Genomic DNA, 27388 nt, shown 5'->3' with positions numbered 1-27388 from the left:
TGCTTTAAACTCTTGATTATCATACTCTCTTCCATTGTCAGACCTCATACATTTTAACTTTAGACTTGTCTGATTTTCAACTTCAGCTTTTCATCTTTTAAAGTTAACAAACACATCAGATTTATTTTTCAGAAAATAAACCCATAACTTTCTTGTAGAATCATCAATGAAGGTGACATAATAGCGTGAGCCTCCCAGAGAAGTAACAGGAGCTAGTCCCCACACATCTGTATGCACTAGTTCCAGCTTCTCTTTCTTTGGCGTCCTTCCCGCCTTTGAGAAACTAACTCTCTTTTGTTTCCCGTAAATGCAATCTTCGCACAAACCTAATTCAACATGCTTCAGGTTTGACAATTTTTCTTTGGATGCCAACAACTTCATTCCCTTCTCACTCCTATGCTCGAGCCTCCGGTGCCACAATGTTGTATCACGACCATGATCAATTGTTGCTATAGTATCTCTGTATTGCAGTTGCATACAGTGTTCTCTTCTTGAAGCCTCGTGCCACAACCAAATTTCCTTTGGTTATCTTCCACGATCTGTTACTGAATGTTGTTGTATATCCTTCACTGTCAATCTGACCCATAGATATCAGATTTTTCTTGAGGCCAAGAACATGTCGGACATTTTACAATTTTCAAAGCGTGCCTTGTGAAGTCTTTATATGAACTCCACATTTTCCGACAATGTCCAGAGGTTCGTCGTCTGCTAGATAAACTTTTCCAAATTTTCCAGTAATATAATTATGCAATAATTCTTTGCATGATGTAGAGTGAAAGGATGCACCTCGAGTCCAGAATCCAAGATTTGACTGGACCGTCTGCACAACAAATTAGTGCATCACCGACTTGTTCAGCAATTGCATTTTCTGAATTATCATCCTTGTATTGATCGTTCTTCTTCTTCTTTGGTTCTCTACACTGACTACTATAATGGCCATTTTTATCGCAATTCCAACACGTAATGTCTTTGTGATTTTTAGATTGCCCTCTTCTCCTTGACTTTGATCTGCCACGACCATGACTTTGTCCTTTTTGGCTGCTTCTCCCCCTGCTTTCGATATTAAAAGCAGATCTTGGGGAATCACTTGATTCTCTTCGGCGAATATCTTCGCTTAGAACCAAGTCTTTAATATCATCCAATTCGAGTTTGGTACTTCCCGATGAACTGCTAACTGCAGTTACTGTTGCAGACCAACTCTCCGGTAGAGATGATAGTAGAATCAACGCCCTAACTTCGTCATCGAATGCTATATTAACAAAACTCAACTGAATTATATTACATTAAACTCATTGATATGTTCAAAAACATATCCACCTTCTGTCATCTTTAAGTTGAACAATCGACGCATCAAATAGACTTTATTTGAAGCAGATGGCTTCTCGTACATATTTGATAACTCCTTCATCAGGCTTGCAATGGTCTTCTCGTTAATGATGTTAAACGTCACATTTCGCATCTGCGTCAAATGAATCACACCAAGAGCTTGGCGATCTAATAGATCCCAATCCGCTTTGGCCATAGTCTCTGGTTTTACCTCGGTCAGAGGTAAATGTAAATATTTCTGGTATAAATAATTCTCTATTTGCATTTTTCAGAATCTAAAATATTTGCCATTGAACTTGTCAATCTTAACCTTCCCTTCTTCTGATGCCATTTTTCACAGCTAAAAAAAAAATTATGTGAATAGTGCATGTGAATAGTAACGATGATCAATTGTGTCACACTATTCTTGTGAATAGTATATGCACCAATATCGTACTTTTATACCAGAATTACATTGTTTGTGCTCTGATATCAGTTGTTGGGAAACGTGTCAGGATAATAGAAGGGAAAATATTTGAAAGAGAAAAGCAATAAATCGCACAAGACAAGACAAGAGAAGATTTACATGGTTCAGCAATTTTTGCCTACTCCAAGGCCACACAAAGAATAGTTATGTATTAATTGAAGAGAGAAAGAAGAAGTTAGAGGGATGATTTGCAAATGAAAAATGCATACCCCTTATATAGGCATTTGAATGCCCTGCCTACGTAAGCGCTTACATCGTAAGAATGTCGATGTAAGCGCATACATCATAAGAATGTTGATGTAGGTGCTTACATCATAAGTTCATCTCTTTTTTACTTTTGTTTTCCTTTGTTTTGTCTACTTTTCTTTCTTTCACATACAACAACAGGTTTGCTACTATCAGTTAGTGTGTACGCAGACCTTACCCCTACCTTTATGGATGTAAGAAACTGTTTCCAATAGACCCTCGGCTCAGGCAAGCATAGATACCACAATAATAACAAGAAACAAGACGAGACAACACCGAAAAACCATGTAAAAGCAACATACACAACAAGATAGTAAGATGATCGGAAAAAAAAAATCACAGGTATTCAAATAAGCCTGCTACCAACCAAATGCTCATAAAAAATAAGATAAAAAATTAAATTAAATTAAATTATTTTAAATGAAGACCATCCTTTTTTGGACGAACCAAAAAAGAAAGGTTAACCTTACATAAACTAAAATGGGGAGTAAAAACTTTTAACTGAATTAGTCCCTATTCCCCTTTGGTCACACTGCAATAGCAGAGAGCTTATCATTTCCAACTAACTTTGCATCGTTTGGCTACCCATGTGTTATAGTAAGTTTGCATTCTATATTTAATGATAACATTGTTCTAAAATTAGTCTATATATAACAAATTTCCCTATATAAAGGGGTAAAAATCATATACCTCAATAAATTAAAAGTTAAATATATCGCTACTATCGCTAATTATATATAATAGATTTCATCAATTTCATGCTAGTGAAACATGTTACATAAAACTAAAGGAAAGATAAATATTTCTCAATAAGGCATGACGAATTTATCAACATACGCTACAGATTCATGGGCAGCAAAGCATTAATTTTGGAGTTCTTTTTTACCAAAAAAAAAAAAAAGAATTTATCAACATATATAGTCATTGAAGTTAGAGTTCATACTTCATATTGGATGATCTTTTTCTTTTTTCCGGATCATATAAGATAAACACATAATAATAATAATAGTAATTGGGGAGATCAATGCCCAATAGGAAAAATTAGAATACATTACCAGATTACAATATTGGACCGTTGCTTCACAAACGCTCCAGTATTACAAATGGCAATATAACGGGGGCCAGCCACCCCGCTTTTCGGGATTAAAGTTTAAACTCCTACTGTAGTATAAAATCAGTACCGCGTAGCTTCTTTCGCTACACAAAACAAAGTGCAAAATATCACTAATTAGCAGCTTCCGTATTGTTGAACCTTCTTCTCCGTTTAAGGTGAGTTTCATTAATTAACCTGAGCATTCAAGTTTTGACTTGTATTTCTGAATCTGTTGCTGCTGCACTTTATATCCATATCTCTTTTTTGTTTAGTTATATTAAGTCAGATTGTTTAAAAGCAAATGGGAGTAGCAAGGGATAAGCTATCATCATACTGGTGGTGGTTTAACAGTGACAAAAATACCACCCAAAACCGGTCGTCGTGGCTTCAATCAACTCTAGCCGGTGAGAAACTATACTCCCATCTTCTTCCTCTTATCTGTCTACAGGCTAGAAATCAGTGTCAAATTTATAACTTTTGTTGTCTATCTTTTAATTGACATGTTTTGCATGCTTCTTTGATAAACTCGATGCTCGTTAAAAAGGTAGTGAAAACTGAATAGCCTAATGAAAAATTGAATCTTTTTTTTGTTTTTATATTCAACTAAGAAGAGAAAAATATTGATTATGATCAATTATAGCGCCATCATTGTGGTCCAATTACTGGTGAGAAACTTTGCTATGTTAGTTGGTCAAACTTTTATTATCTTGCTTTAATCTGTGATTAAGAACTGGTTGCCTAATTATAAGGTGGACCTATTTGGAGTCCCTTTTGGCTAAAGAGCCAATACTTTAAGAATAGTTGATGCTTGTTAGTAATGTGACAAGAAGTCAACTAGTTTTACGCTCGTTGTCAGGCTGCCGCAACCCCCTCCTTTATCCGAGTTTAGGATTGGCAATATGAGCAAGCTCACACAAGCGGAGTTGTTGTTGCTGTTGTATTCATCAGCAACACTTAAGATTGCTCGTGCCTTAGTATTATGCCAAAACTTTCTTTCTTCCTTTTTTAAGTTGCAGTAATTCATTCGTTGAACCTTGGGGATCACCATTAGCATTGAGGTCAATCACCACACTACCTCTATCATACATACGACATTACACGAAGCGAGGGTGCATGGTCAACACACACCTAAAGCGTCTACGTTCCGCTTGCAGCCAATACAACCACAACCTAACTTGCACGAGATTAAACAACCGAAGCTACTGGTAGTCCCGAGGAGGAAAAGAAAAAAGGGCAAACCGGTTCACGAAGCATCCCGCATTCATGTAGGGTCCGGGGAAGGACCGCACCCCAAGGGGGTGTTATGTAGGCAGTCTACCCTAATGCAAGCATTAATGGCTGATTCTACGGCTCGAACATATGACCTACAGGTCACACGGAGACAACTTTACCGTTTCTCCGAGGCTCCCCTTCCGTTGAAGTAACAGAAATATTTTAAAATACCAAGGACTAGCAAAGTTTCTGTACTTGTTTCATGAAGCCTTAACTGTATATTGTTGCAGAACTAGATGAGAAGACAGAGGCAATTCTCATGATAATTGAGGAAGATGCAGATACCTTCGCCCAAAGAGCGGAGATATATTACAAGAAGCGACCACAGCTCATTAACATGATTGAGGAAATTTATCGTGCCCATCGGTTGTTAGCTGAGGGATATGATCAAATCAAGCATACAACTGAGCCGCACATTTTGGCATCGTGGAAGTCTCCATTTCCTTTCACAAAATATCCAGAGGAGAAATTGATCAACTCTATGGAGAAAGCCTATGACAGCTATTCAGAATCCTTTGACCCTGCGTCTGAGTCTTCTGATTTATCTGAGGTAGAGGATCCTGAAAACGACGAAGAAGAAATCCAAATCCAAGTAGAGAAGGCGATACTGGAAGGTGGCCTTAGCCTTAAAACTGATGTAGTATTGAATCTGAGGGAAGAAATTGAGATACTGAAGGAACAGAGTAGAGTTCAACAAGAGCTTCTAATGCAGAAAGATGAAGAGAAAAGAGAGGCAATCAGACAGCTTTGTATAGCTTTGGATTTGCTGAGGGAGGAAAACAATAGGCTGAGGATGAGTGTAGCTACGACTTCTCCGAAAAAGGAAAACTCCATTGAGCTCAAGGCTTCAAAGAAGGGGTTCTGGAAAAGGCTCTTTAGCTGATCTCCTAAATCAGAGTCTGCAATTGTTACTAAATGCAACTGATCAAGTACTAGTAATTTAGCTAGTATATGTAGAAAGAGATACTCAAAGATTATACTTCATTTGTGTAGTATTATACCTCAGAAATTATTCTTGATATTCTTTATAGTATAGCAAAATTGTCATGTATAATAGTGTATGTCAGTTTCATTTTAATATTCTTTTGTTGGGCATATCAGCTGTGTTCATAACCCCTCAAACAGAGAACGGAAAAGCATGAATTTTGTATACAAAGTGGAGAGTCATTGTTTTATTCCCTTCTTAATTGATGCAAGAATCGTAATACAGCCTAATTAACTTTTTAATGAAAATGTCATACACCTATGACCTAACAATGAAATCTAATGTTGCAGCAAGTGATTATGTACCCTGATGAAAGAGCAAAATACCATGAATAAAATCTTTAGTACATGATAGACAAAAGAGGTGTGAAATTTTATAATCCAATAAACTATACCACAATGCAGCAGCCATTAGGACATTTACACAGCAAAGACCAGAATTGCACTAAAAAATAATGGTAGAGGAACTGCAGAGTAAACTGGCAATGACCCAGAAGGCTGAAATGGCATGAGAGATTCAGGAGCAAGCATAGCATCTGGATTTGGTGGGCTGAGACTTGAAGGTATTGTGGGTAGTGAAGAATCACTAGGAGCAAGTTCCGAGCCACCAGGGGAAGGAAACAGAGGAGTTATATCTGGAGAAAGTGCAGGAAATGGAGGTGAAGATAATGGTGGATTTGGCAGTAATGCAGGTGCAGCTGAAATAGTTGAAGCTGGCACCTTTCTTGGAGAAGTTCTATCCAAGGTAAGAGAAGAAGAAAAAGAATGGCAAACCAAGAAAATCATGAGTATAATCAAGAATGGCTTTTTGGAAGTGAAAGCCATTAATGATAGTGAAATGAATGGACACCCTTTTGCCTATTCTTGGCACAGAAATAGTAAAGGTATTATCTTTGGTGGAAAGAATGACAGAGTTGGTATTATGATTGAATTGAAGGATTATCAAGAAGAATGTATTTAGGGAATGGTCTAAGAAGACAGCTTGGAATGTATTGGCAATAGGACAAGATTGGTGAATGGTTATTGTTTGTGAAATCACATGAGGATGAATAGGAACTTATGTGTCCTTTTCCTCAGTGGCCTTTTGTTGCCATTCATAGTCTATGGAATTTTCTGTGTCTGACAAACCATTTTCAAATTGCGTCTGCCACCTCCACCCAACTTCACCATCTCCATCTATTTGGATGATTTTTGTTCCACCCTTGATAGTTGATTAGTTGAGACTCTACACTTTATAGGGTAAGAAAAAGTGGAATACCTACCTCAATATATTGGACTGTGTTGAGCAAATTGTCACATCCCCTGTGCTTCTGGTATCTCGAGACTCTTTATCTTCAAAAGAAATTGACGATGTAAAATGTGATTTAGTAACTTGAAAGATATGGTAAATAAGTAAGCACGTTTAGGAATTTGGAATTTCTTGACGTATCCATGTAAGTTATAAGCAAACACGTTTAGGAATTTGGAATTTTATGTGAGTTGGAGTATGTTCTACAATGTGCAGCCAAACATGAAAAGGTTGGTACCTACTCCAGAACAGTTCGATGACCTTTTGAGCTCATAGGAATGTGATGTGGCCCACATAGGGTTAAGAAAAACGATTTTTTTTTTTTTTTTGGTTTTCAACCAGGTGTCCGGTTACCACCTTGGAACCCGACTAAATCCGAATTCGCATCGGAAAGTCCCACATTGGAGGGTAAAACGCTACCTAACTAAGGCAACTCCACACCCAAGACTCGAACCTGAGACCTCTGGTTAATGATGAAGGAGTACTTATCACTCCACCACAACCCTCGTTGGTAAGAAAAACGAATTAATACACCATCTGATCTTACTCTTTATTTTTATAAAATAAAAACTATAGAGACGTTATATTCAAAATGAAACTAGTTCTGCTGCCTAATAGAACTTATACAGAAGATCCGATAATGATTTGGAACCACCTTTTAACATGCTTCAGACCAAAGATTACTGTTTTTTTTTTTAAAGGAGAGGCCGGAGAGGAGGGAGGAGAAACTGAAAGAACAAAAAGAAAAAACAAAAGTACTAAATTAAATTGGAAGCTCCTTTATTAATTGTTACATATATTGAATTCTGTGAATGGTTAGAAAACCTCAAATCACATCTACTCTCAAAATTTCCTAAAAAGAGATGTTTACAGCCTATACCTGAAAAAATAAACCTCAGAAATGATGCATACTTTAATGTGCAGGGCCATGCACTTCCATTTCATTCAAAGGCAATGGCCACCAGCACCTTGATTTCAACTGGACAGTTCTTTTGCGTCTAACAATTGTATCATTTGCTACATAATTTGGTTATTCACTTTGCTGGCCAATCTTGTTACAAACCCAGGAGGCAGCCAAGTAAAGCACTCCTGTGTCTCTCTCAATGCAGATATTGCCTGGTCATCTGATTTCTTTCCCCTCAAGTAAACAATAGTGAGATCTTTCACTGTCAAAATAACCATCTTAGGCATGAAAACTTTAAAAGAATGGCTTGGCTTCAAGTGAGAATCAGGATCAAGCTTCATAGATTATGTGATCAAGCCCAAAGAAGACCTTCAGAGCCAAATTCCAAGTTAGAAACTGGACTATCACCAAAGTTCTGTTGATTGGTTGCTTCACTATGTTCTATGGAATCAACATATGCTCCCATAAGATCGGATGATCTTTCAGCTGGAATGCCATAGTCTTTGAGAATACTAGAAGAGGCGTCTAGGGCTGCCTCCCTTTCGAGAACGACCAAAAAATTGTCTTCAAATTCAAACACTAAATATTTGCCTTTGCAAGCTGCACGAGAAGACAAATTTGTAACTGCCCCAGTTCAAGAGAACGAGAACTTAAACTATATATACATTAACACTTACAATCCACTAGATGAGCCAAGTGGTGAATGTTTTTAATTCTGGTGCCATTCAACTTCAAGACCTGCCAATAAACTAAAAATTAAGACTTCATTGAAGAAGCATACAACAACAACGACTATGTCTCATTCCAAAGCTAGTTGGGGTCAGCATATGAATCCACTTCATTGAAGAAGCATACGTGACTAATTTGAAATTTGATGTTCACACCAATTACAATTCAACTGGTAGGATTGTAACATAAAAGTACATGAGTAACTTGCCTGATCATTGCTCATATCCTCATACCCGATATTTACTTCATTCGCCAAGACCTACAAGCAAAATAAACCATTGAAATATAGAATTATTTTACGTAACTCAGCATCAGCTAGAGGTGACAAAATGGGTAAGCAAGTGATAAAGTAGACTCGAACACCAAGGGTGATAAAATGGCAGGCTAAAACCCATTTAACCTTAAATCATCACCCTTAGGTTATGTCCCCTGTTCCTGTTCCCCCACCATGGCCCAGGGATGGGTATGTCCTACTTTCATGTCCAGTAATGAACAAGAGAAAGGATATACTAGTCACTATATCCGCAGATCAATTTACAAAGGCCAAAACTTACTCCATACATACCTGGGATAGTACAACAATCTGCTGCCCTTCGAACTTTGCCAAAGAGTATCGAGCCTTGGTCAATAGTTTCAGCTAATAAAATTAAAAGAAAACAATCAAGACAACAAAGTATTTCTAATCATTGACTTATCAAAACAAAGAAACAAAAAAGAAAAATAAAATAGTTCTAATTATTGTGAGCAATCTTCGTTTTGTCAAGACTCACCCCAATGCTATCTTCTTCTTCCCTGCCAAATAAAATATGAGAGTTTTGTTATCAGAGAGAGAACTCTTATACTAATACGTACTTGAAAACTAGCAGTTTGGTAGCTCCATATAACAATACAAAGAATTCTAACAATTCTTACTCTATTAGTGGTTCGGATAGTGGTGTAAACACCAAGCCTGCAACTATTAGGTATGAAGGCTGACCACCTTCTATATGATAAGGAACCTTCAGATGAGAGCAAACATATCTAAATAAATTAAACTGAGATTCAAGTGATGGGTCACCAAAAAGACCGAGGGTCAGCTAACATTTCTTTTATACCAAATGCACGCGCGGCTTCAGAACTGCTTGAACCTTCATGAATTCTCCTCCTCTTATAATACCAAGCTCAACTGAATCACCACTGAATCTGAAAAGGAAACAACAGTTTTGTAAGATATACAGTAGCAAGTGCATACTTAATAAATCGACACGCAGGACCAACATTGATATGGAAGATTGGGAAATTCTGGAGTTTGATATCAAGGATTCAGTGAAATATTGGCATTAGGCTGATATCCATTTCAAGGTCATCAAGGAAATAGAAATGGATCCACCAGGAGAAAAAACAAAAAAGACTATTCAACCTTCACAGTATAAAAAATGATAAGCATTCCCTGCTAGCTTTGGCAGATTTAATTTAAGGGCAGAAACTTATGTGGAAAAGACAAAGGGGGAAGTGGTGTCCTGAAAATTGGTAATCATTACATGAACTAACCAGTCTCAGAGGTTGCCATTCAAACTGAACATTACGTGCATAATGTTTGTCAAACGTAATATGTAATAAATAAATAAAAAAGATGTTTGTCAAACATACTAATGTCTTTAAATGCAAATTTAACTTCTTTGCAAGTAACTGAACTTTACTTTTGACTAATGAGATAGCGAAAAGCTATACGTTCACTTGATCGAAACGGCACTGTTCCTTCAGACCCAACACGAACACCATCAAAGCTAACAATGACGTCGCCCTGAAAAATGTACCAAGTATCATTTGACTTAGTGACATTACCAAAATAACATGCCAGTGAAACAATTAAATCCAAAAGAAATTTCCTAGTAACTTAACACCGTAAGAATGGAAAAAATCAAGAAAATCAAATAGACAGGTGACATGAATACAGATACCGACAGAATATCCATGTCACCGCACTCATTTCATACCTTAAAGCTTCGTGTCTTGAGATCACTTGAGTTCCAGCACCACATCGATGGTGCATGTTACTCAATGTTGTGAAAATAGCAATTAATGAAAAGAATGTACAAACTATGACTTGATTCCCTTGTCCATATTCAATCAATCAATTACACCTAAATCTCAAACCAATTCAGTTTGGCGATATGAATCTTCCATATTCATTATGCTCTATTAAGGAACACGTCCTTAGTGGATATTGGTTTCAGAAAAAGTTATCTGCTTTAAGGGAAGTAGGACGTCAAAACCACTATATTCAGGGGCGGAGCTAGCGCTTTGGTTACGGGTTCAGCCGAACCCAATAGCTTTGGTCCAAACCCGGTATTTGTCTTAAGAAATCCATTGAATATGTACAAATTGTTAATTCAGAACCCACTAACTTAAAAGAACAAAAATCCCGAATCCATAAGCTTCAAATCCTGGCTCCGCCCCCAACTATATTAAGCAAACACACTTGTTCTAAGAAGAAGAAAAAAGGGCAGTCCGGTACACTAGGCATCCCGCTTTCACGCAGGGTTCGGGGAAGGGCCGCATCCCAAGGGATGTGGCTTTCTAATGCAAGCATTAGTGACTGCTTTCACGGCTCGAACCTGTAACTTATAGGTCATGTTAGTTTACAGCATGTATATAGTGTAGTATTGTCCCACATTGGTAGAGGAGTAGTATGTCCTTGTATAGTATAGCTATAAATAAGGACCTATTGTATTGAATTGTTCATCCAATATCAATAACATATTTTCTCCCGTACCTTCTCACATGGTATCAGAACAATTATGAGAGACTTATCGATGTGCATAAATTCCAGCGATTCCGGGAAAGATAAATCAGTACTTTTTAAGGCTATTTTCTATCTGCTTCATCTCTGTCAGTGTTGTGCAAAATTCAACACTACCACAAGAGTCGTCACTGTCCGGCAACCAAACCCCAGTGAAAAGCTCCGGCAGCAGCCACCTCACGCGCCACCAGAAGCTCACGCGCGTGAGCTCACGCGCCGGCGCGTCCGACCACTTCCGGCCATTTTTTGAAAATCTTCCTTCAGAACAGTTGGGTCGCCTGGTAATTCCGATCCTACCCCTACTGTTTTCATTTCATTCCGAAAACTTTGAGTTTTTTCCGACAGCTACAGTAGATTCCGGCAGCTACAGTATTTCAGTATTCTGTTTCTGTGTTTCCGTACTCTATTTCAGTGGATTACAGTTGATTCTTTCTCTTATTTGGTAATAATTTGCAACAATGTCTTTGGGATTTGATACTTTTGGGTCTAGAAACATGAGTTCTGGAAGCTCTAGTGCTATTATTACCTCGGAACCTTTAATGGGAGGTTCAAACTACTTAGCTTGGACTTCATCTGTCGAGTTGTGGTTTAGAGGTCAAGGTGTTTAAGATCATCTAATCAAACAGTCTAGCGATGGAGATGAAAAGGCAATAGCACTCTGGGCAAAAATCAATGCTCAGTTATGTAGCATCTTGTGGCGATCTATTGATTCCAAGTTGATGCCCTTGTTTCGTCCATTCCAGACATGTTATTTGGTTTGGCCAAAGGCACGCACCTTATACACTAATCACATATCTCGCTTCTATGATGTGATATCGCGGATGACAAACTTAAAGAAGCAGAAATTAGATATGTCTACTTACTTGGGTCAAGTACAGGCAGTCATGGAGTAATTTGAGAAGTTGATGCCAGTTTCTGCTAGTGTGGAAAAACAACAAGAGCAGCGACAGAAGATGTTTCTCGTTCTTACCCTCGCTGGACTTCCTAATGATCTTGATTCAGTACACGACTAGATTTTGGCTAGTCCGACTGTCCCGACAGTTGATGAATTATTCTCTCGATTACTCCGCCTTGCTGCAGCACCAAGTCCACCAGTGATCTCATCACAGATACTTGATTCCTCTGTTCTTGCATCCCAGACAATGTATGTTCGGGCATCTCAAACTATGGAGCATAGACGAGGAGGAGGTCGTTTTGGAAGATCTAGATCCAAGTGTTCTTATTGTCACAAACTTGGACACACTCGTGAAATGTGCTATTCCTTACATGGTCGTCCACCCAAAAATGCTTACATTGCTCAGACCGAGACTCCAGGTAACCATGGATTTTCTTTATCTAAAGAAGAATATAATGAGATCATTCAGTATCGAGCAAGTAAGCAGACATCTCTACAAGTAGCCTCAGTTGCTCAGATTGATACTTCTGTTACTGGTAATTCTTTTGCTTGTGTTTCCCAGTCTAGCACTCTTGGCCCATGGGTCATGGACTCAGGCGCTTCTGATTACATCTCTGGTAATATATCACTTTTGTCAAATATTGTATATTCACAATCTCTTCCCACTGTTACTTTAGCCAATGGATGTCAAACTAAAGCAAAAGGAGTTGGACAAGCTAATCCATTGTCTTCTATCAACCTAGATTCCGTTCTTTATGTCCATGGCTGTCCTTTTTAGTCTTGCATTTGTTAGTCGTTTGACTCGTGCCCTCCATTGTGGTATATATTTTATTGACGATTCTTTTATTATGCAGGACCGCGGTACGGGACAGACAATTGGTACAGGACGTGAATCAGAAGGCCTTTACTACCTTAACTCACTCAGTCCTTCCACAACATGTCTAGTTATGGATCCTTCAGATCTAATCCACAAACGTTTAGGACATCCGAGTTTATCCAAACTTCAGAAGATGGTGCCTAGTTTGTCTACATTAGATTATGAGTCGTGTCAACTTGGAAAACATACTCGAGCCTCTTTTTCGCGTAGTGTTGAGAGTCATGCAGAGTCTGTCTTCTCCTTAGTTCATTCTGATATATGGGGTCCTAGTAGAGTCAGTTCATCCTTGGGATTTCGTTATTTTGTTAGTTTCATTGATGATTATTCAAGATGTACTTGGCTTTTCTTAATGAAAAATCGTTCTGAGTTATTTTCTATATTCCAGAGTTTCTGTGCTGAAATCAAAAAACAATTTGGTGTTTCTATTCGCATTTTTCGCAGTGATAATGCCTTAGAATATTTATCTTCTCAATTTCAGCAGTTTATAACTTCTCAAGGAATTATTCATCAGACATCTTGTCCTTATACCCCTCAGCAAAATGGGGTTGCTGAGAGAAAGAATAGGCATCTTATTGAGACCGCTCGCACACTTCTAATTGAATCTAGTGTTCCGTTGCGTTTTTGGGGCGATGCAGTTCTCACAGCTTGTTATTTGATTAATCGGATGCCTTCATCTCCCATCAAGAATTAGATTCCGCATTCAGTATTGTTTCCCCAGTCACCCTTATACTCTCTTCCACCTCGTGTTTTTGGGAGCACGTGTTTTGTTCATAACTTAGCCCCTGGGAAAGATAAGTTAGCTCCTCGTGCTCTCAAGTGTGTCTTCCTTGGTTATTCTCGTGTTCAGAAGGGATATCGTTGTTATTCTCCAGATCTTCGTAGGTACCTTATGTCAGCTGACGTCACATTTTTTGAGTCTAAACCTTTCTTTACTTCTGCTGACCACCATGATATATCTGAGGTCTTAACTATACCGACCTTTGAGGTGTTTACTATAGCTCCTCTTCCACCTTCGACCGCAGAGGTTTCATCCATACCAACCGTTGAGGAGTCTAGTGTTGTTCCCCCTAGTTCCCTAGTCACAGGAACACCACTCTTGACTTATCATCGTCGTTTGCGTCCTCCATTAGGCCCAACTGGTTCTCGTCCTGCACCTGACCCTGCTCATGCTGCGGACCCTGCTCCTAGTACACCGATTGCACTTCGGAAAGGTATACGGACCACACTTAACCCTAATCCTCATTATGTCGGTTTGAGCTATCATCGTCTGTCATCTCCCCATTATGCTTTTATATCTTCTTTGTCCTCAGTTTCCATCCCTAAGTCTACAGGTGAAGCGTTGTCTCATCCAGGATGGCGCCAGGCTATGAGTGACGAGATGTCTGCTTTACATACAAGTGGTACTTGGGAGCTTGTTCCTCTTCCCTCAGGTAAATCTACTGTTGGTTGTCGTTGAGTTTATGCAGTCAAAGTTGGTCCCGATGGACAGATTGATCGACTTGAGGCCAGTCTTGTTGCCAAAGGATATACTCAGTTATTTGGGCTCGATTACAGTGATACCTTCTCTCCCGTGGCTAAAGTGGCTTCAGTCCGCCTTTTTCTATCCATGGATGCGGTTCGTCATTGGCCCCTCTATCAGCTGGACATTAAAAATGCCTTTCTTCACGGTGATCTTGAGGATGAGGTTTATATGGAGCAACCACCTGGTTTTGTTGCTCAGGGGGAGTCTCGTGGCCTTGTATGTCGCTTGCGTCGGTCACTTTATGGTCTAAAGCAGTCTCCTCGAGCCTGGTTTGGTAAGTTCAGCACGGTTATCCAGGAGTTTGGCATGACTCGTAGTGAAGCTGATCACTCTGTGTTTTATCGGCACTCTGCTTCAAGTCTCTGTATTTATCTGGTAGTCTATGTTGATGATATTGTTATTACTGGCAATGATCAGGATGGTATTACCAATCTGAAGCAGCATCTCTTCCAGCACTTCCAAACTAAGGATCTAGGCAGATTGAAGAACTTTCTAGGTATTGAGGTTGCCCAGTCTAGCTCAGGTATTGTTATTTCTCAAAGAAAATATGCTTTGGACATTCTTGAGGAGACGGGGATGATAGGTTGCAGACCTGTTGACACTCCGATGGATCCGAATTCTAAACTTATGTCAGGACAGGGGGATCCGCTTAGCGATCCTGCAAGCTATAGGGGACTGGTTGGAAAATTAAATTATCTCACAGTGACTAGACCCGACATTTCTTTTCCTGCGAGTGTTGTAAGTCAGTTTATGAGTTCTCCATGTGATAATCATTGGGATACAGTTGTCCGCATTATTCGATATATAAAATCGGCTCCAGGTAAAGGGTTACTCTTTGAGGATCGAGGTCATGAGTAGATCATTGGATACTCAAATGCTGATTGGGCAGGATCACCTTCTGATAGACGTTCTACGTTTGGATATTGGGTTTTAGTAGGAGGAAATTTGGTGTCCTGGAAGAGCAAGAAACAGAATGTAGATGCTCGGTCTAGTGCAGAAGCAGAATATCGAGCAATGGCTATGGCAACATGTGAGCTAGACTGGACCAAACAATTGCTCAAGGAGTTGAAATTTGGTGAAATCAGTCGGATGGAACTTGTGTACGATAATCAAGTTGCCCTTCATATTGCATCAAATCTGGTGTTCCATGAGAGAACTAAACACATTGAAATTGATTGTCACTTCGTCAGAGAAAAGATACTTTCAGGAGAGATTGCTACAAAGTTTGTGAGGTCGAATGATCAACTTGCAGTTATTTTCACCAAGTCTCTCACTGGTCCTCGTATTGGTTATATATGTAACAAGCTCGGTACATATGATTTGTATGCACCGGCTTGAGGGGGAGTGTTAGTTTACAGCATGTATATAGTGTAGTATTGTCCCACATTGGTAGAGGAGTAGTATGTCCTTGTATAGTATAGCTATAAATAAGGACCTCTTGTATTGAATTGTTCATCCAATATCAATAACATATTTTCTCCCGTGCCTTCTCACAGGTCACACGGAGACAACTTTAACGTTGCTCCAAGGCTCCCTTTCACACTTTTTCTAAGAAGAACAGAATAGAATGACTAAATCAAGTTAATTGACAAAAATGGACGGAAAACAAGTGAAGCACACTCTGTTGGATACAATAGATGCCTGAAAGCCATGCCTTCCAGGGAGCTTCTCATTAAAATAAAAAGACCTTTTATTTTAGCTCCTCAGCAAATCCTGTTTGTCACTACCCAGTCAAATCAAATCTTTTCTTATGGTCCTACCATTTACAGGTTGCAGTTTAAGGGTTAAACGTTTCAAAATCTTTGATAATTGAAACAAAATGCCATTAAGCTGAGGCTCTCTGGACTAGATTAACTGTCATTATAAGAACGGAGTTACCAAGTGCTTTCAATGGTGCAAAAAAATCCATGTGTAACAGTAAAATGATAAATAGCCTACTGAAATAAAGAATAAAAATACCTCTTTCAAGACATTACTGACATCCGAAGTGGGCTCAACTTTCCGAACAAGTACACCCTATGAAACAATAAACCTTGTATTAAGAGAGGATGTCGAGAAGCATTATACAAGTATGTACATTTTCCGCTCAAACTACTGAGTAACCACTGCACATCTCTGTCTCAAAACACATTACTGCCAAGGTGGATTCAGTTGAATGAAAACAGAATGTGTTTGCTTTCATGTAGGATTTTTTTTTTTTTCAAGAGGCATAAAGTAGTATAAGAAACGCTAAACTGATAGATGCACTTGGTTGGCCGGTGGTATAACTTAATTCCATGACATCTGATTTAGAGGAGTTGACAACATTAGAGACCAGAACGCTGAAGATATTGTAAATGCTGCTTCATTCAGGATGACGTCCTCTTGAAATAAGTTAACTATTAAAAAGTTCACCAACGGTGACTCATTATCAAGAAGAGTTAGCTTTACTCAGCTCAATCCATGCCCATAAATTCAATTTTTCACACGCTTAAGCCTAAGGATGCCTTCAACATTTTCTTTATATTGCTTTTTCTAATGTGTTTCTGTGTATTCTAATTTCTAACTGATAAATGTATTATGCATAACTAAATTGAAGTTATTTTAGTCAATGCCCACTTTTCCCATGTATATATGACCAAATGCAAAGATTCAGTTCTGACATTTGCTGAACTCTAGCCACAGCACCTCAGCACCACCATCATCCACTCTTTCACAAAAGTACTTGTAGCTGCTGTCCCGTTCTTTCTAGCATTAATAGAGTGGTCAAGGGCTTCTACCGAAAACAAGAACATAAAGACACAAAACAAGAGCTAAATGAAAAGGAAAAGGGCTTCATCTGGTTCATAAAGAGAAACTCTCTCTCAATCTCCCCCTCCCCCCCAAACCAACCCCCCGCCCCAAAAAGAAGCAAAAGAAGCTCAATCTTTCCCTCCTCCATCTCCTAGTCGAGTTTGCTATCCATTATTCGTTCTTCGTCATCATTAACCATAACTTCACCAAGCTCTGCCTCTTACCCGATTCAGAAGGTCCAATCTTAATCTTCATATAACCCTCTGATTTTACTTGGTTCATCACTGTTCAGTAAGATTCACTGGAACCAACATAATCTAGGCCTCGTGAGGAAAATGCAGTTTAAGAAAGAATGGAAAATGAATCCCAGTCAGCAAGATGTTTAGAAGGGTGATTAGTTAAATTGTCAAATGCAAAGCCTTTTGCTCCATATTAGATTGTATAGCTTAAGATGTTGAACTTAAAATGCCAATTTCCGCCCAAGCTCTCCTTTATGGATGTCAAAGACCGGTTTACACCTCATTGAATGAATTTTTTGAATTTGTTTCTTCTGAGGTTCAATTGAGACCAAACTCAGAATTGAGTGGGCTTTCGCCTAATTTCAAAGTATTGCAATTTGTTTCCAGCCAAATATTCATTAGCTTTTAAGCTCGTGAATTAGGATTCCAGTCTGCAAAGGCTTCATGAATTAGGAGTCCAGCTGTTCAGTGTGGGCTGGGATCAGCTGAGAGTACATTTCTCAATGGGATAATATGCCAACCCATATGAAGTATCTTAGGATAAGCAGTACCACTATTTCTGTCATCAGCTGCCAAATTTTTTATTGATAAATGAATTCACCAATTACACATACAAAAAGGAAAAACGGAAGGGGGGGGGGGGGGGGGAGGACAGAGAAAAGGCGATCATTCTGAAGAGCAGACACAAGGACTTTCATTCTGTATAGATAAATAAACAGACCTCGTTAGATGGCACTTTTAAGCAGGCACGTAGTGCCGGATTCTCCAATTTTTGCAACAAGACCCCAAGGCAAGGAAAACCTGAAAATATGATACAGTGAGAAGTAGTATATCATATCCCAGAGTTTTGGTCCCAGTGGACCCATTTAAAGAGCAAACTAAGAAGTTACGAGTTAAAACTTCAGTCTATGATTTCACATGTACAGAAAAACAGCATGTAGTGGTGGAACCATACAAGTTTGAAATGATAAGTTAATACTGATGGCTTTCTTATTTCAGGGTGCCCCCGCCACAGCATAAATTAATGTTGTGATTAAGGATTAAAGGGAAGCAAATAACATAAACAAGATTCGTGTTCACCAACAAAAATTCCTGCTTGGACCCTGTGCTGCTCCTTATTTCTCAGAGTTAAACCTCAATCCATGACCCTTTTTCACATTAATAATGCCAATCTTTTAGTTCTTTCAGTGACACCTCATCTTCTCTTCCTTTCTCCTTTTACAGAACCAAGAGGCATCTCTGTTTCTTTCACATATGCCTTCATGTCACAGGCTGAAATGCCTGAAGGAGTTTCCATTCATCCAGCTGCCTTCTCATTAGCAAAACCAACCACTCTCTGGGAGTTAAATGTTTCTCTTGCTTTCTCTCCCATCAAGTATCATCATCACACAATTACAGCTAGACATCACGACAAGCAACAAATATATTTGCTTGGCAAATAAGAAAGGAGCAGATGCAGTCATCAGTTGGTTAGGTTCAAATAAGCTTATATTCAAAGTTTAGAACTGGGTTTTTTTCTATAACATGCAACTCAAAAGTACACTTCTTTTAGTTCACATTTGCATATTAATTGATTTTTCCAGCAACACAATCCAACTTAAGAACTCCGCGCTTGATGCATATTAAAAAATAGACACAGAATTCAGACCAAAGTCCAAACAAATTGAAATGAAGCCAATTCCAGATATTAGTAAGTTGTCATAATCTAATTCAAAAAAATAAATATTCTCGGTTAAACTGTGTAATTGAAAACAAAGACTGTTTGCAAAGCCCTAGCCATTTAGGTGATTCCTCAGCATAGAATGGCCTGAATGAGCAGATAATTTCACAAAAGGAGACAGACTCACCACAATACTTCCCATTCCTCTCATAGTCTTCCAGAAAATGAGACACAACTGTAGTGGGGATTACATAACCAATATTTTCAGCATCATCTGATCTGTAAACCTAAAGGAGTTGTTGTGTAAGCATTATCAATATGAAAACAACACATGAAGTTAAAAAAAATAAAAATAAAATAAGGCATGAGATTCCTGAAGAGGATCATAACTTTGTCAAACATAGTGGAGGAACAGTATGCACTAGAAAACATTTTGCACCCTGAGGAGTGACTGACCTCATTCACTAAATAGATCAAGCAAAATAAAAATAAGTGACAAATGCAAAAAGTAATTTGGAGAACTGTTGATGCAGCACATGGCCATAAGAGATACTACCACCCCTAGTCGATACTGTTATGGTTTGCCTTGGGCCGAGCTCTTAAGCTAGCCTCAGGATGCCTTTGAAAACAGAAGAAAATAACAGCAGCGGTAATATAAACCACTACAATTATGTGATTAAGTAACCATTTCAAACTTGAAAGTTGCATCCTGTCGTTACAAAACCCCTAAAAGAGAGGACTCTGTGTAAACTAAAGTGGCAAGCCAAAAGAAGCAAGAGTCTGGTCACATAAATAACCATTATCCAAATCTGAAAAGCAACTACCTGAAATGCCACTCCAATGCAATCTCCATCATCATTGAATGCAGGACCGCCACTATTACCTAAAATCCTTGCCATTAGTAGCAGCAACTACAGTAAACAACAACAACAACAACAACCCAGTATAATCCCACTAGTGGGGTCTGGGGAGGGTAGTGTGTACGCAGACCTTACCCCTACCCTGGGGTAGAGAGGTTGTTTCCGATAGACCCTCGGCTCCTTCCCTCCAAGAACTCCCCACCTTGCTCTTGGGGTGACTCGAACTCACAACCTCTTGGTTGGAAGTGGAGGGTGCTTACCACTAGAGCAACCCACTCTTGTCAGCAACTACAGTAAAGAACGAGAAAAAAAATACAACTATTGATCCAATGGATAAGTTCTAAAACAAATAAGATAAGAGTAAATTTCCGTGGGCTTGTTATATGAAGAAGCGGTCTTATTTCAACGTCCATTTACCAGGATTTATTGCTGCATCTATTTGAATGCCCAGCAGCTCAGATGATCCATGAGCATATGATGTAACCTATTGATGAAGACAAATTTGTGAGTTAGCACTTGTAATTATATCTAGGAGAACAAAAATCAGGTTGTGTCTATCACTAGTAGCAAAGGGAAGATTACCTCATTTATAATAATAATCAACTCTTTTGCAACCTATAGAACTGACTGAAATTTAAGGGAACAACTATATGCTTGAATACTCATAACTATAACCGCAACCTTTAAAAGTGGGAACAATGAGGGTGTAAAAGGGTCAAAAAACAAAATGAAGGAAAACAATAATAATAATAATAATAACAAAGAACAATGATCTCTATAAAAGTACCTCGCATTTCTTTAAGGTGAATCAACAACACAACAACAACATACCCAGTGTATTCCCACGGTATATTTCTTTAAGGTGAATCCACTTGCTTAATTGCAGGTTACTGATGGGGATTTTAATTTAGGATCATGAAACCAGATTAATAGTTGATAAACCCCCTTTAAGCACAGGTTCCTTCTGTATACTTCTTGTATACGGGGATTTCCCCAACATTAAAAAAACTTACCTTATCTGGGAAAAAAAGGCACAGGTCCTGTTTTTGGAAAGAAAATCTAAGTACAAAATTAGAAGTTATACTAATATTACTGTTATAGCTGTACACAGTGAATTGGCAACGGTTGTGACTCTAGTGCATTATCTACGCCAGTTTCTTTTCCTAACATTATCAATTTATCAATCTAAATTCTAGCAATCCTTACCCTTTAAGATTGAATAGATCATGACATGATGAGAACAATACCAGTCATCAGTAAAAAGAGCCAACAAACTATAGTGTACGCACGAAAAGACAAATGACCCACATTTGTCAAAGAGTAACGATCTAAATTCTTAAAGTAAGTAAAAGCATCTAGAGGTCAGTCACCGTCAGCTAAGGAACTAATACTACCTTAACTGAAAGGTGAACAACAGAAACAAACCTCAATTCTTGAAACTACCCCCTTAGTCACAGATATTGTATCTCCTCCAAGTGGATAGCCAACCACAGTTACAGCATCCTGCAAAAGAAAAAGGACCAGCTTAATATGTAAGCTGTATGCATTGCATCAGATTCGGCAAGAGATATGGGCTTTTGAATATGTCAAGATTTTTTATAATCTACGGAAATAGAAAGTAATCCAGCAACACAAATTGAGTAGTAACAGAGGTTCAAATATCAAATGACAAGCAAAAAGGCAGCAAGATTATGTTATAGTGGTTATGAGTCCAGAATTGACTTTTTATAGGAAATATTTTCCCTGGGAATAAATATAATATTCTTTCTTTTAAGGTATAATTCTACCCAAGAAATAACTAAGCATTTACTTATCTATCAACTATTGAAGCTTACTACCAAATGTGAAGCTGCCTCACAAATATATAATTCACATAATCATACATATCAGAGACAAATCTCGACTCAAGGATAGGACATCTACAAACTTAATTCATCCAAGAACAAGTGTGATTGACTAATATAACAAGCAGACATCAATGTAGATAGGTGCCAACTTTCTTCAGTATGAACACTTGTGCAAGGTGGCATATCGCCATATCCCATTTTCTTTGACACATTTAGACCAACCATAAAAATGAGAAAGCACATCTTCAGAGAAAACATTTACATAAATTTTTTATAAGGTAAAATAAGGAAAAAATATACATTAAAAAAAAATAATAATAATAATATAGATAGGTGCCAACTTTCTTCAGTATATATATATATAGAGAGAGAGAGAGAGACATACACACGTAGAACAGCTTTTCTAAAATGAAATTGATAAATGAGAAGTACCTGCAGACGAGGCAACCGTCCAAAACGAAGGGGCTCAGCTCCCTCCCAAAAGTCCTTGCTTTCCACAGATAGCAAAGCTATGTCACACTCTACCCCTCTGGCTAGAACCTACATGTCATACATGATGAGAATTAAGCACCACATAATTAGGTTTGGCGGGTTTCGGGGGGATGGTGAGAAAGGGAAACAAGCTGAATCAAACTCAACATTGGATCATATGAAAGAAAACATCTACTTCTCAAAGGAGACCAGCATATCCCATATACTAGCTCGGGACTAAACAAATACGAGAGGCACATTAGCCCCTGATAAAGTCACCTAATAATAAACAAGGAAAGAGCCTGGAATACTTGCGTATGCGTACTGCCTCAGATATAAAAGTCTGGGTGCATGGTTGTCTTATTACAGGTAAAGCAAGGAGGAAAAGAGGGAGAGCTGGAGAGACAGCAGTACTATCTAGCTGTAATTCAGTTTCTTATTAGTATAAGCGAGAGAAAGCAATCTAGCTGCAGAAATACCAGACCTACTTTAACGCACATCGTATAATGCTTTACTCCAAGACTATAATACTTCCCAATAATTTTGATCTAATATATCATATGTCACTTAGCTTCAGATATTTCAACATTCAAAATAAATCTTGTCAAAGTATAATCACCAAAATCCCTTTCATTCCAATAGTATTACTCCCTCCATTTCATTTTATGGGAACTTGTTCGACTGGACATAGAATTTAAGAATAAAAGAACAAACTTTCGGAACTCGTGGTCTTAAACATGTAATGACAGTTGAGAGGTTATAAAACCATGTCATTAAGGTAAAATGGAAAGTTTAAAGTTAATTTTTTTCAAAATATAGAAAGGGATCATCCTTTTGAGAACCGACTAAAACGGAAATAGTGTCACACAAATTGTAACAGAGGGAGTACCTTTTAGGAGACATCATCTAATGATTGGTCTCAAACTGTTTTCTGTTTCCATACAAGAGCCCGAGATAACTCCGTTATTCGTCTTACAAGAGTAAAACAATAAAGCATATTTTGTGTAGGTATTTAAAACTTATCATGAAAAGCATACCTTAGACAAGAGTGGGTTGCTCTAGTGGTGAGCACCCTCCACTTCCAACTAAGAGGTTGTGAGTTCGAGTCACCCCAAGAGCAAGGTGGGGAGTTCTTGGAGGGAGGGAGCTGAGGGTCTATCGGAAACAGCCTCTCTACCCCAGGGTAGGAGTAAGGTCTGCGTACACACCTTGTGTGACAGACTGGGTTGTTGTTGGGATTATACCCTCCCCAGACCCCACTAGTGGGATTATACTGGGTTGTTGTTGTTGTTTGTTGTTGAAAAGCATACCTTAGCAACATATTTTGTGTCATCTCCCCTTTTCTTCACTTTGACCTGCCACCAAAAATATTAATTTTGAATATGCTAAAAGCCGCATTTGACAGGCAGATGGAGTAGAACAATGTAATTGACTCATTGGGTGATAGAAGACCACCTAAATAGCAGGGATTCAACGATAGTGAATACTGATTACAACATTAGCACTGAAAGTAGGTACCTGCGTATCATGTTCAACGCAATGCGCATTGGTTAAGAGCTTTCCATCACCAATCATGAAAGCACTGAACAAATCAAACTAAAGTCAGACTTCTAGGCTATCCCCCCATACAAAGATCAGCCTACCAGATATAGTAGACAATATATCAGAGAATAACGCATCGCAGAACTACTGTTCATAGGAAATTTGCCATTTTCCACAATTTACTAAAAGAGAAAGGAGAAAAAGCATGCCTTCCAGTACTTGTATATTGTCTTTGTTTCTGCCAAGGAAGGGAATAATCTGGAGCAGTATGTGTACAGTAAACCTTGACACCAACAAAACGGAAATGGGAATGTGAGTAAATATTATTAAATTGTCATGCAATCCATATAAAAGTCATTCATAAGTGCAGTTGCAGATATGTTGAAAGCAATCACATTGTTGATGAACCTATTGAGGCTACAGAAGAAACTGAGTGAGATAGAATATCTATCGAGGTGTACACCATCCTAATTGCTGCATAAGTATTTGAAGTATATTTTTTATTAACTTCGAACTGGAGGAACCAAACCATTAGAGAATAATTTCGTGTCGGATAACGACAACAATACACTTTATAAATGCCCAGTGGCACAATTGTTAATTTAGAACTTTAGAGATACACGAGGTTATTTCACAAATTTCCCTTAGCAAGCTACGGATAAGATGAGTACTGAACTTGAGTTTTCCAGGAATCCCCTTTTACTAATTTCATGATTCAAATGATCTACACCTTCACCTTGAGATTTGAAGATGAGGCATCCAAACAAATTGGCATAATTAGAAATTGCCATATATATTAACATATATTCACCTTCACAACAGCATTAAGAAAAGCTGCATCTTGGAAGCTACTGGTTTCTACCTGGAAAGAAAAACAACTTAGGTGCAGTGGTGTAGAACAATTGAAACAACATCTTTTGGAACATAATAAACATAAAGAACTTGACCTATGTTGCTCGGACTCTCCGAAAATATCGCCCGGTGCGTGTCGGATCCTCCAAAAGTAGTGCATATTTGGAGGATCCGACATGAGTGCGGCAGCATTTGGAGAGTCACTTGACAGCACCAAAGTCGTATAATTCTTGAGTACAAGTAGGTAGGATAAAATAGATAGGGGAATGGCGGGATAAAAAGTATATTTGGGAAGAACATAGAAGTATCAGAGTTCAGTTACATCCTCTCCAAGATAACATCCCCATATATTAGAAAAGAAAGAATCTCAAGAACATTGTTGCTGTCCTGAAGTGCAGCAAAAATAAAGAATAGAAAGCCAAAAGCAATAAGTTGCAAACATGACAATGGGTGGAGTGTTTTGGCAGCAGGACATCGTCTTCAACTTGGAAATACACACACACGCACACATACATATATGAAACTGAAAACTTTTGCAGAAATATATTTATATGAAGGCGCATATTACAACTAAAGAGCAGATGGTACAGGGGAACTTTTAAAGTCATAGGTCCTCCTCAGCATGGCACCCATTTATGCAAAATTAATGTGTGCATAACAGCATCATGTGATAAAAACTATAAAGGGTAAAAGAGAATGTGAAAAAGTGCAAGGCCTTTCATGTTCTTACCTAACACACGCAAAACAACACCCCCCCCCCCCCAAAAAAAAAAACCAACCCCACAGACACTCAGAGTTGCATGACTAACACCCATTTTCCCTTGTTCTGCATATTTCTCAAGAGCAAGAAAGAAGCCAATCGCCTAGACAAAATGGAGAGAAGAAGTTGACTTTCTTGCCTGCTGCTCCTTCGAGTCTAACAGAACTCCCTTCCCTTTTCTCTGCAGACCAAATGATTTAATTGATGTCGGTTGAGATCGTCCTGCTTCATTGGTACTGCTCCTGTCATCTGCATTTGCAAAAGCCCCTTCATTTTTGGATCTCCGTGGAAACTTCTGTTTACCAGCTTCTTTCTGAATTCATGGCTTTGCTTGTTTAGTAGAAGTTTTACTCGTAAACAGCAAGGAAATACTTTTTCCCTAAATTGGAACAGAGTAATATGACTAGCTCCGACGAGCAGAACCATGAGAACAGCTAGCACAGATCATAGTGATTCAAATTGAGTCAAACAACAAGTAAAAATAATTTTCAAATAAGGACAAAAAAAAGAGAAAAACTAAAAGTAGTTTCTTTGTAAGAGATTATATTTTAAGCTTGCAGTGCATGTCTCCTTCACAAAATACTTCTTTGAATCTTTCTCATCAAGTAAAAAAACCAGTAAACATTAAAAATCAGGATTCAACTTACCTTAACTCCATTTTCAGTTGCATTCCTTATTGCTCTTTGATAATATAAAGCATGCAAGAGATTAAAAGTGTTATCTTTATCTTTTTCCTTTCCAGTATGTACCGCCAACAAAAAGCCATATCAATACAAGCGTGACTAAGCATAATACATTTTCGACACTGCAAAATTCATGTAACCTTCTCATACACCTAAATTCTGGACTTCTCTCAATTCCTCATTTTTTATCTAATTTCGGGTAGTATCATAAAGAACGGAAAAATATTAAAGTCCCACTCTTTCGCAATGTTATATATATGTGTGAGCGTGTGCGTCTGTGAGTGAGAGCATATTATCTCACAGCACCAACTACGAATGTTTTCTTATTAGTTGGACTACAGCGTATTGACCAAAATGAAACACAGAAGAATTTATAAATCAACCAATAAATGAGAACTCAATTATAATATATACACCAAAAGCGGGTCCAAAAGCTCAATAATATCACAATTCACGATCCATTCAGCTCTATGCAGGGAAATTTTATTAAAATACTAAATAATTTATCTTTTAAGACAATACAATGCACAGTATAATAAAGATAAAGTAAAACAGAACCTAATCCAATGGTGATTGAGTATTAAAAAAAATAGCAGAGACGATGATGTTAATTTACCTCGGATGATTTCTTGAGAACATTTTTGTTATGGTTTTGATTTTGAGTGGAAGCTTTAGGAAGGAAGAAAGAAGAAGGTCTAAGGGAAGTTGAAAAGAGCCGGTCAGATGAGAGAGAGCATCGTGAAGTGCCGCCGCCGGTGGAGGTGAGCACCGTGAACCAGCTGTTTGCGGTTGCCACTGCCATATTTTTTGGTTAATTAATGCAGCAAATGAAACTAAAAGTAGCTAACTGAAGAGAGGACACTCGGACTTTTTTCCTTATCCTGGCCAGGCCTTAGGCCTCGGGTAATCGCATTCAAATTATGCGACGTATAATCCTTATAAATATATAGCATTCATATTATGTGACTTATAAATTGCATACTTATTTCTAGGTTAACAAATACAATAACATGTTTAAGATTTCAAGTTTTTAAAGTATTCATTTATTTCTTAAATTCTGTACCAATTCAAACTGAGTACCATAAATTGAAACAGGTAAAGTATGCTTTACACTATTTACAAAATTCACAAAATGTTGTACTAATAATAGTTAATTGCTATATTCCTGCTTTTTGCCGGATAAAACCTCAAAAGAGAAATAGAAATTTATTTTTAATCTTTAACCATTATATTTAGCTGATTTATGTTGGTTTAATTGTGAGCATTAGAAATGTACTACTCTAGCAATAGACTTGAGATTTATGTTGGTGATCTACAA

The 27388-nt window shown here is 38.1% G+C and overlaps 2 protein-coding genes across 4 annotated transcripts; one reads left to right on the top strand and one right to left on the bottom strand.

Moving 5' to 3' along the window:
• Positions 1 to 3183: 3183 nt before the first annotated feature.
• On the top strand, positions 3184 to 6153 carry LOC104085451 (protein NETWORKED 3C). Its single transcript, XM_009589479.4, has 3 exons — positions 3184 to 3307; positions 3404 to 3535; positions 4634 to 6153. The coding sequence occupies exons 2-3, from the start codon at positions 3433 to 3435 to the stop codon at positions 5284 to 5286; spliced, it is 756 nt and encodes a 251-aa protein (XP_009587774.1). The 5' UTR covers positions 3184 to 3307; positions 3404 to 3432; the 3' UTR covers positions 5287 to 6153.
• A 1263-nt stretch (positions 6154 to 7416) lies between these two features.
• On the bottom strand, positions 7417 to 26987 carry LOC104085453 (protease Do-like 2, chloroplastic). Of its 3 annotated transcripts, XM_009589481.4 has the most exons (21): positions 26687 to 26986; positions 25527 to 25700; positions 24587 to 24637; positions 23985 to 24058; positions 23752 to 23815; positions 23544 to 23588; positions 22195 to 22302; positions 21341 to 21418; positions 20333 to 20399; positions 19880 to 19938; positions 19243 to 19342; positions 18117 to 18196; positions 16344 to 16400; positions 9988 to 10091; positions 9403 to 9490; positions 9221 to 9306; positions 9079 to 9100; positions 8874 to 8945; positions 8517 to 8567; positions 8257 to 8317; positions 7417 to 8179 (listed from the first exon to the last, which is right to left on the bottom strand). In XM_009589481.4, the coding sequence occupies exons 1-21, from the start codon at positions 26870 to 26872 to the stop codon at positions 7932 to 7934; spliced, it is 1875 nt and encodes a 624-aa protein (XP_009587776.1). In that variant the 5' UTR covers positions 26873 to 26986; the 3' UTR covers positions 7417 to 7931. The 3 variants fall into 3 exon arrangements, with proteins under 3 accessions (XP_009587776.1, XP_070034137.1, XP_033509111.1); XM_070178036.1 differs by lacking the exons at positions 25527 to 25700; positions 26687 to 26986 and having other exon boundaries at positions 23752 to 23872; positions 24587 to 24640; XM_033653220.2 differs by lacking the exons at positions 20333 to 20399; positions 21341 to 21418; positions 22195 to 22302 and having other exon boundaries at positions 19243 to 19334; positions 26687 to 26987.
• Between the last annotated feature and the right edge of the window lie 401 nt (positions 26988 to 27388).

The sequence above is a fragment of the Nicotiana tomentosiformis genome, chromosome 6 (assembly GCF_000390325.3).
Source record: "Nicotiana tomentosiformis chromosome 6, ASM39032v3, whole genome shotgun sequence".
NCBI classification, from domain to species: Eukaryota; Viridiplantae; Streptophyta; class Magnoliopsida; order Solanales; family Solanaceae; genus Nicotiana; species Nicotiana tomentosiformis.
The sequence above is the reverse complement of the archived record's forward strand: the minus strand, read 5'-3'. Positions and strand labels throughout refer to the sequence as shown.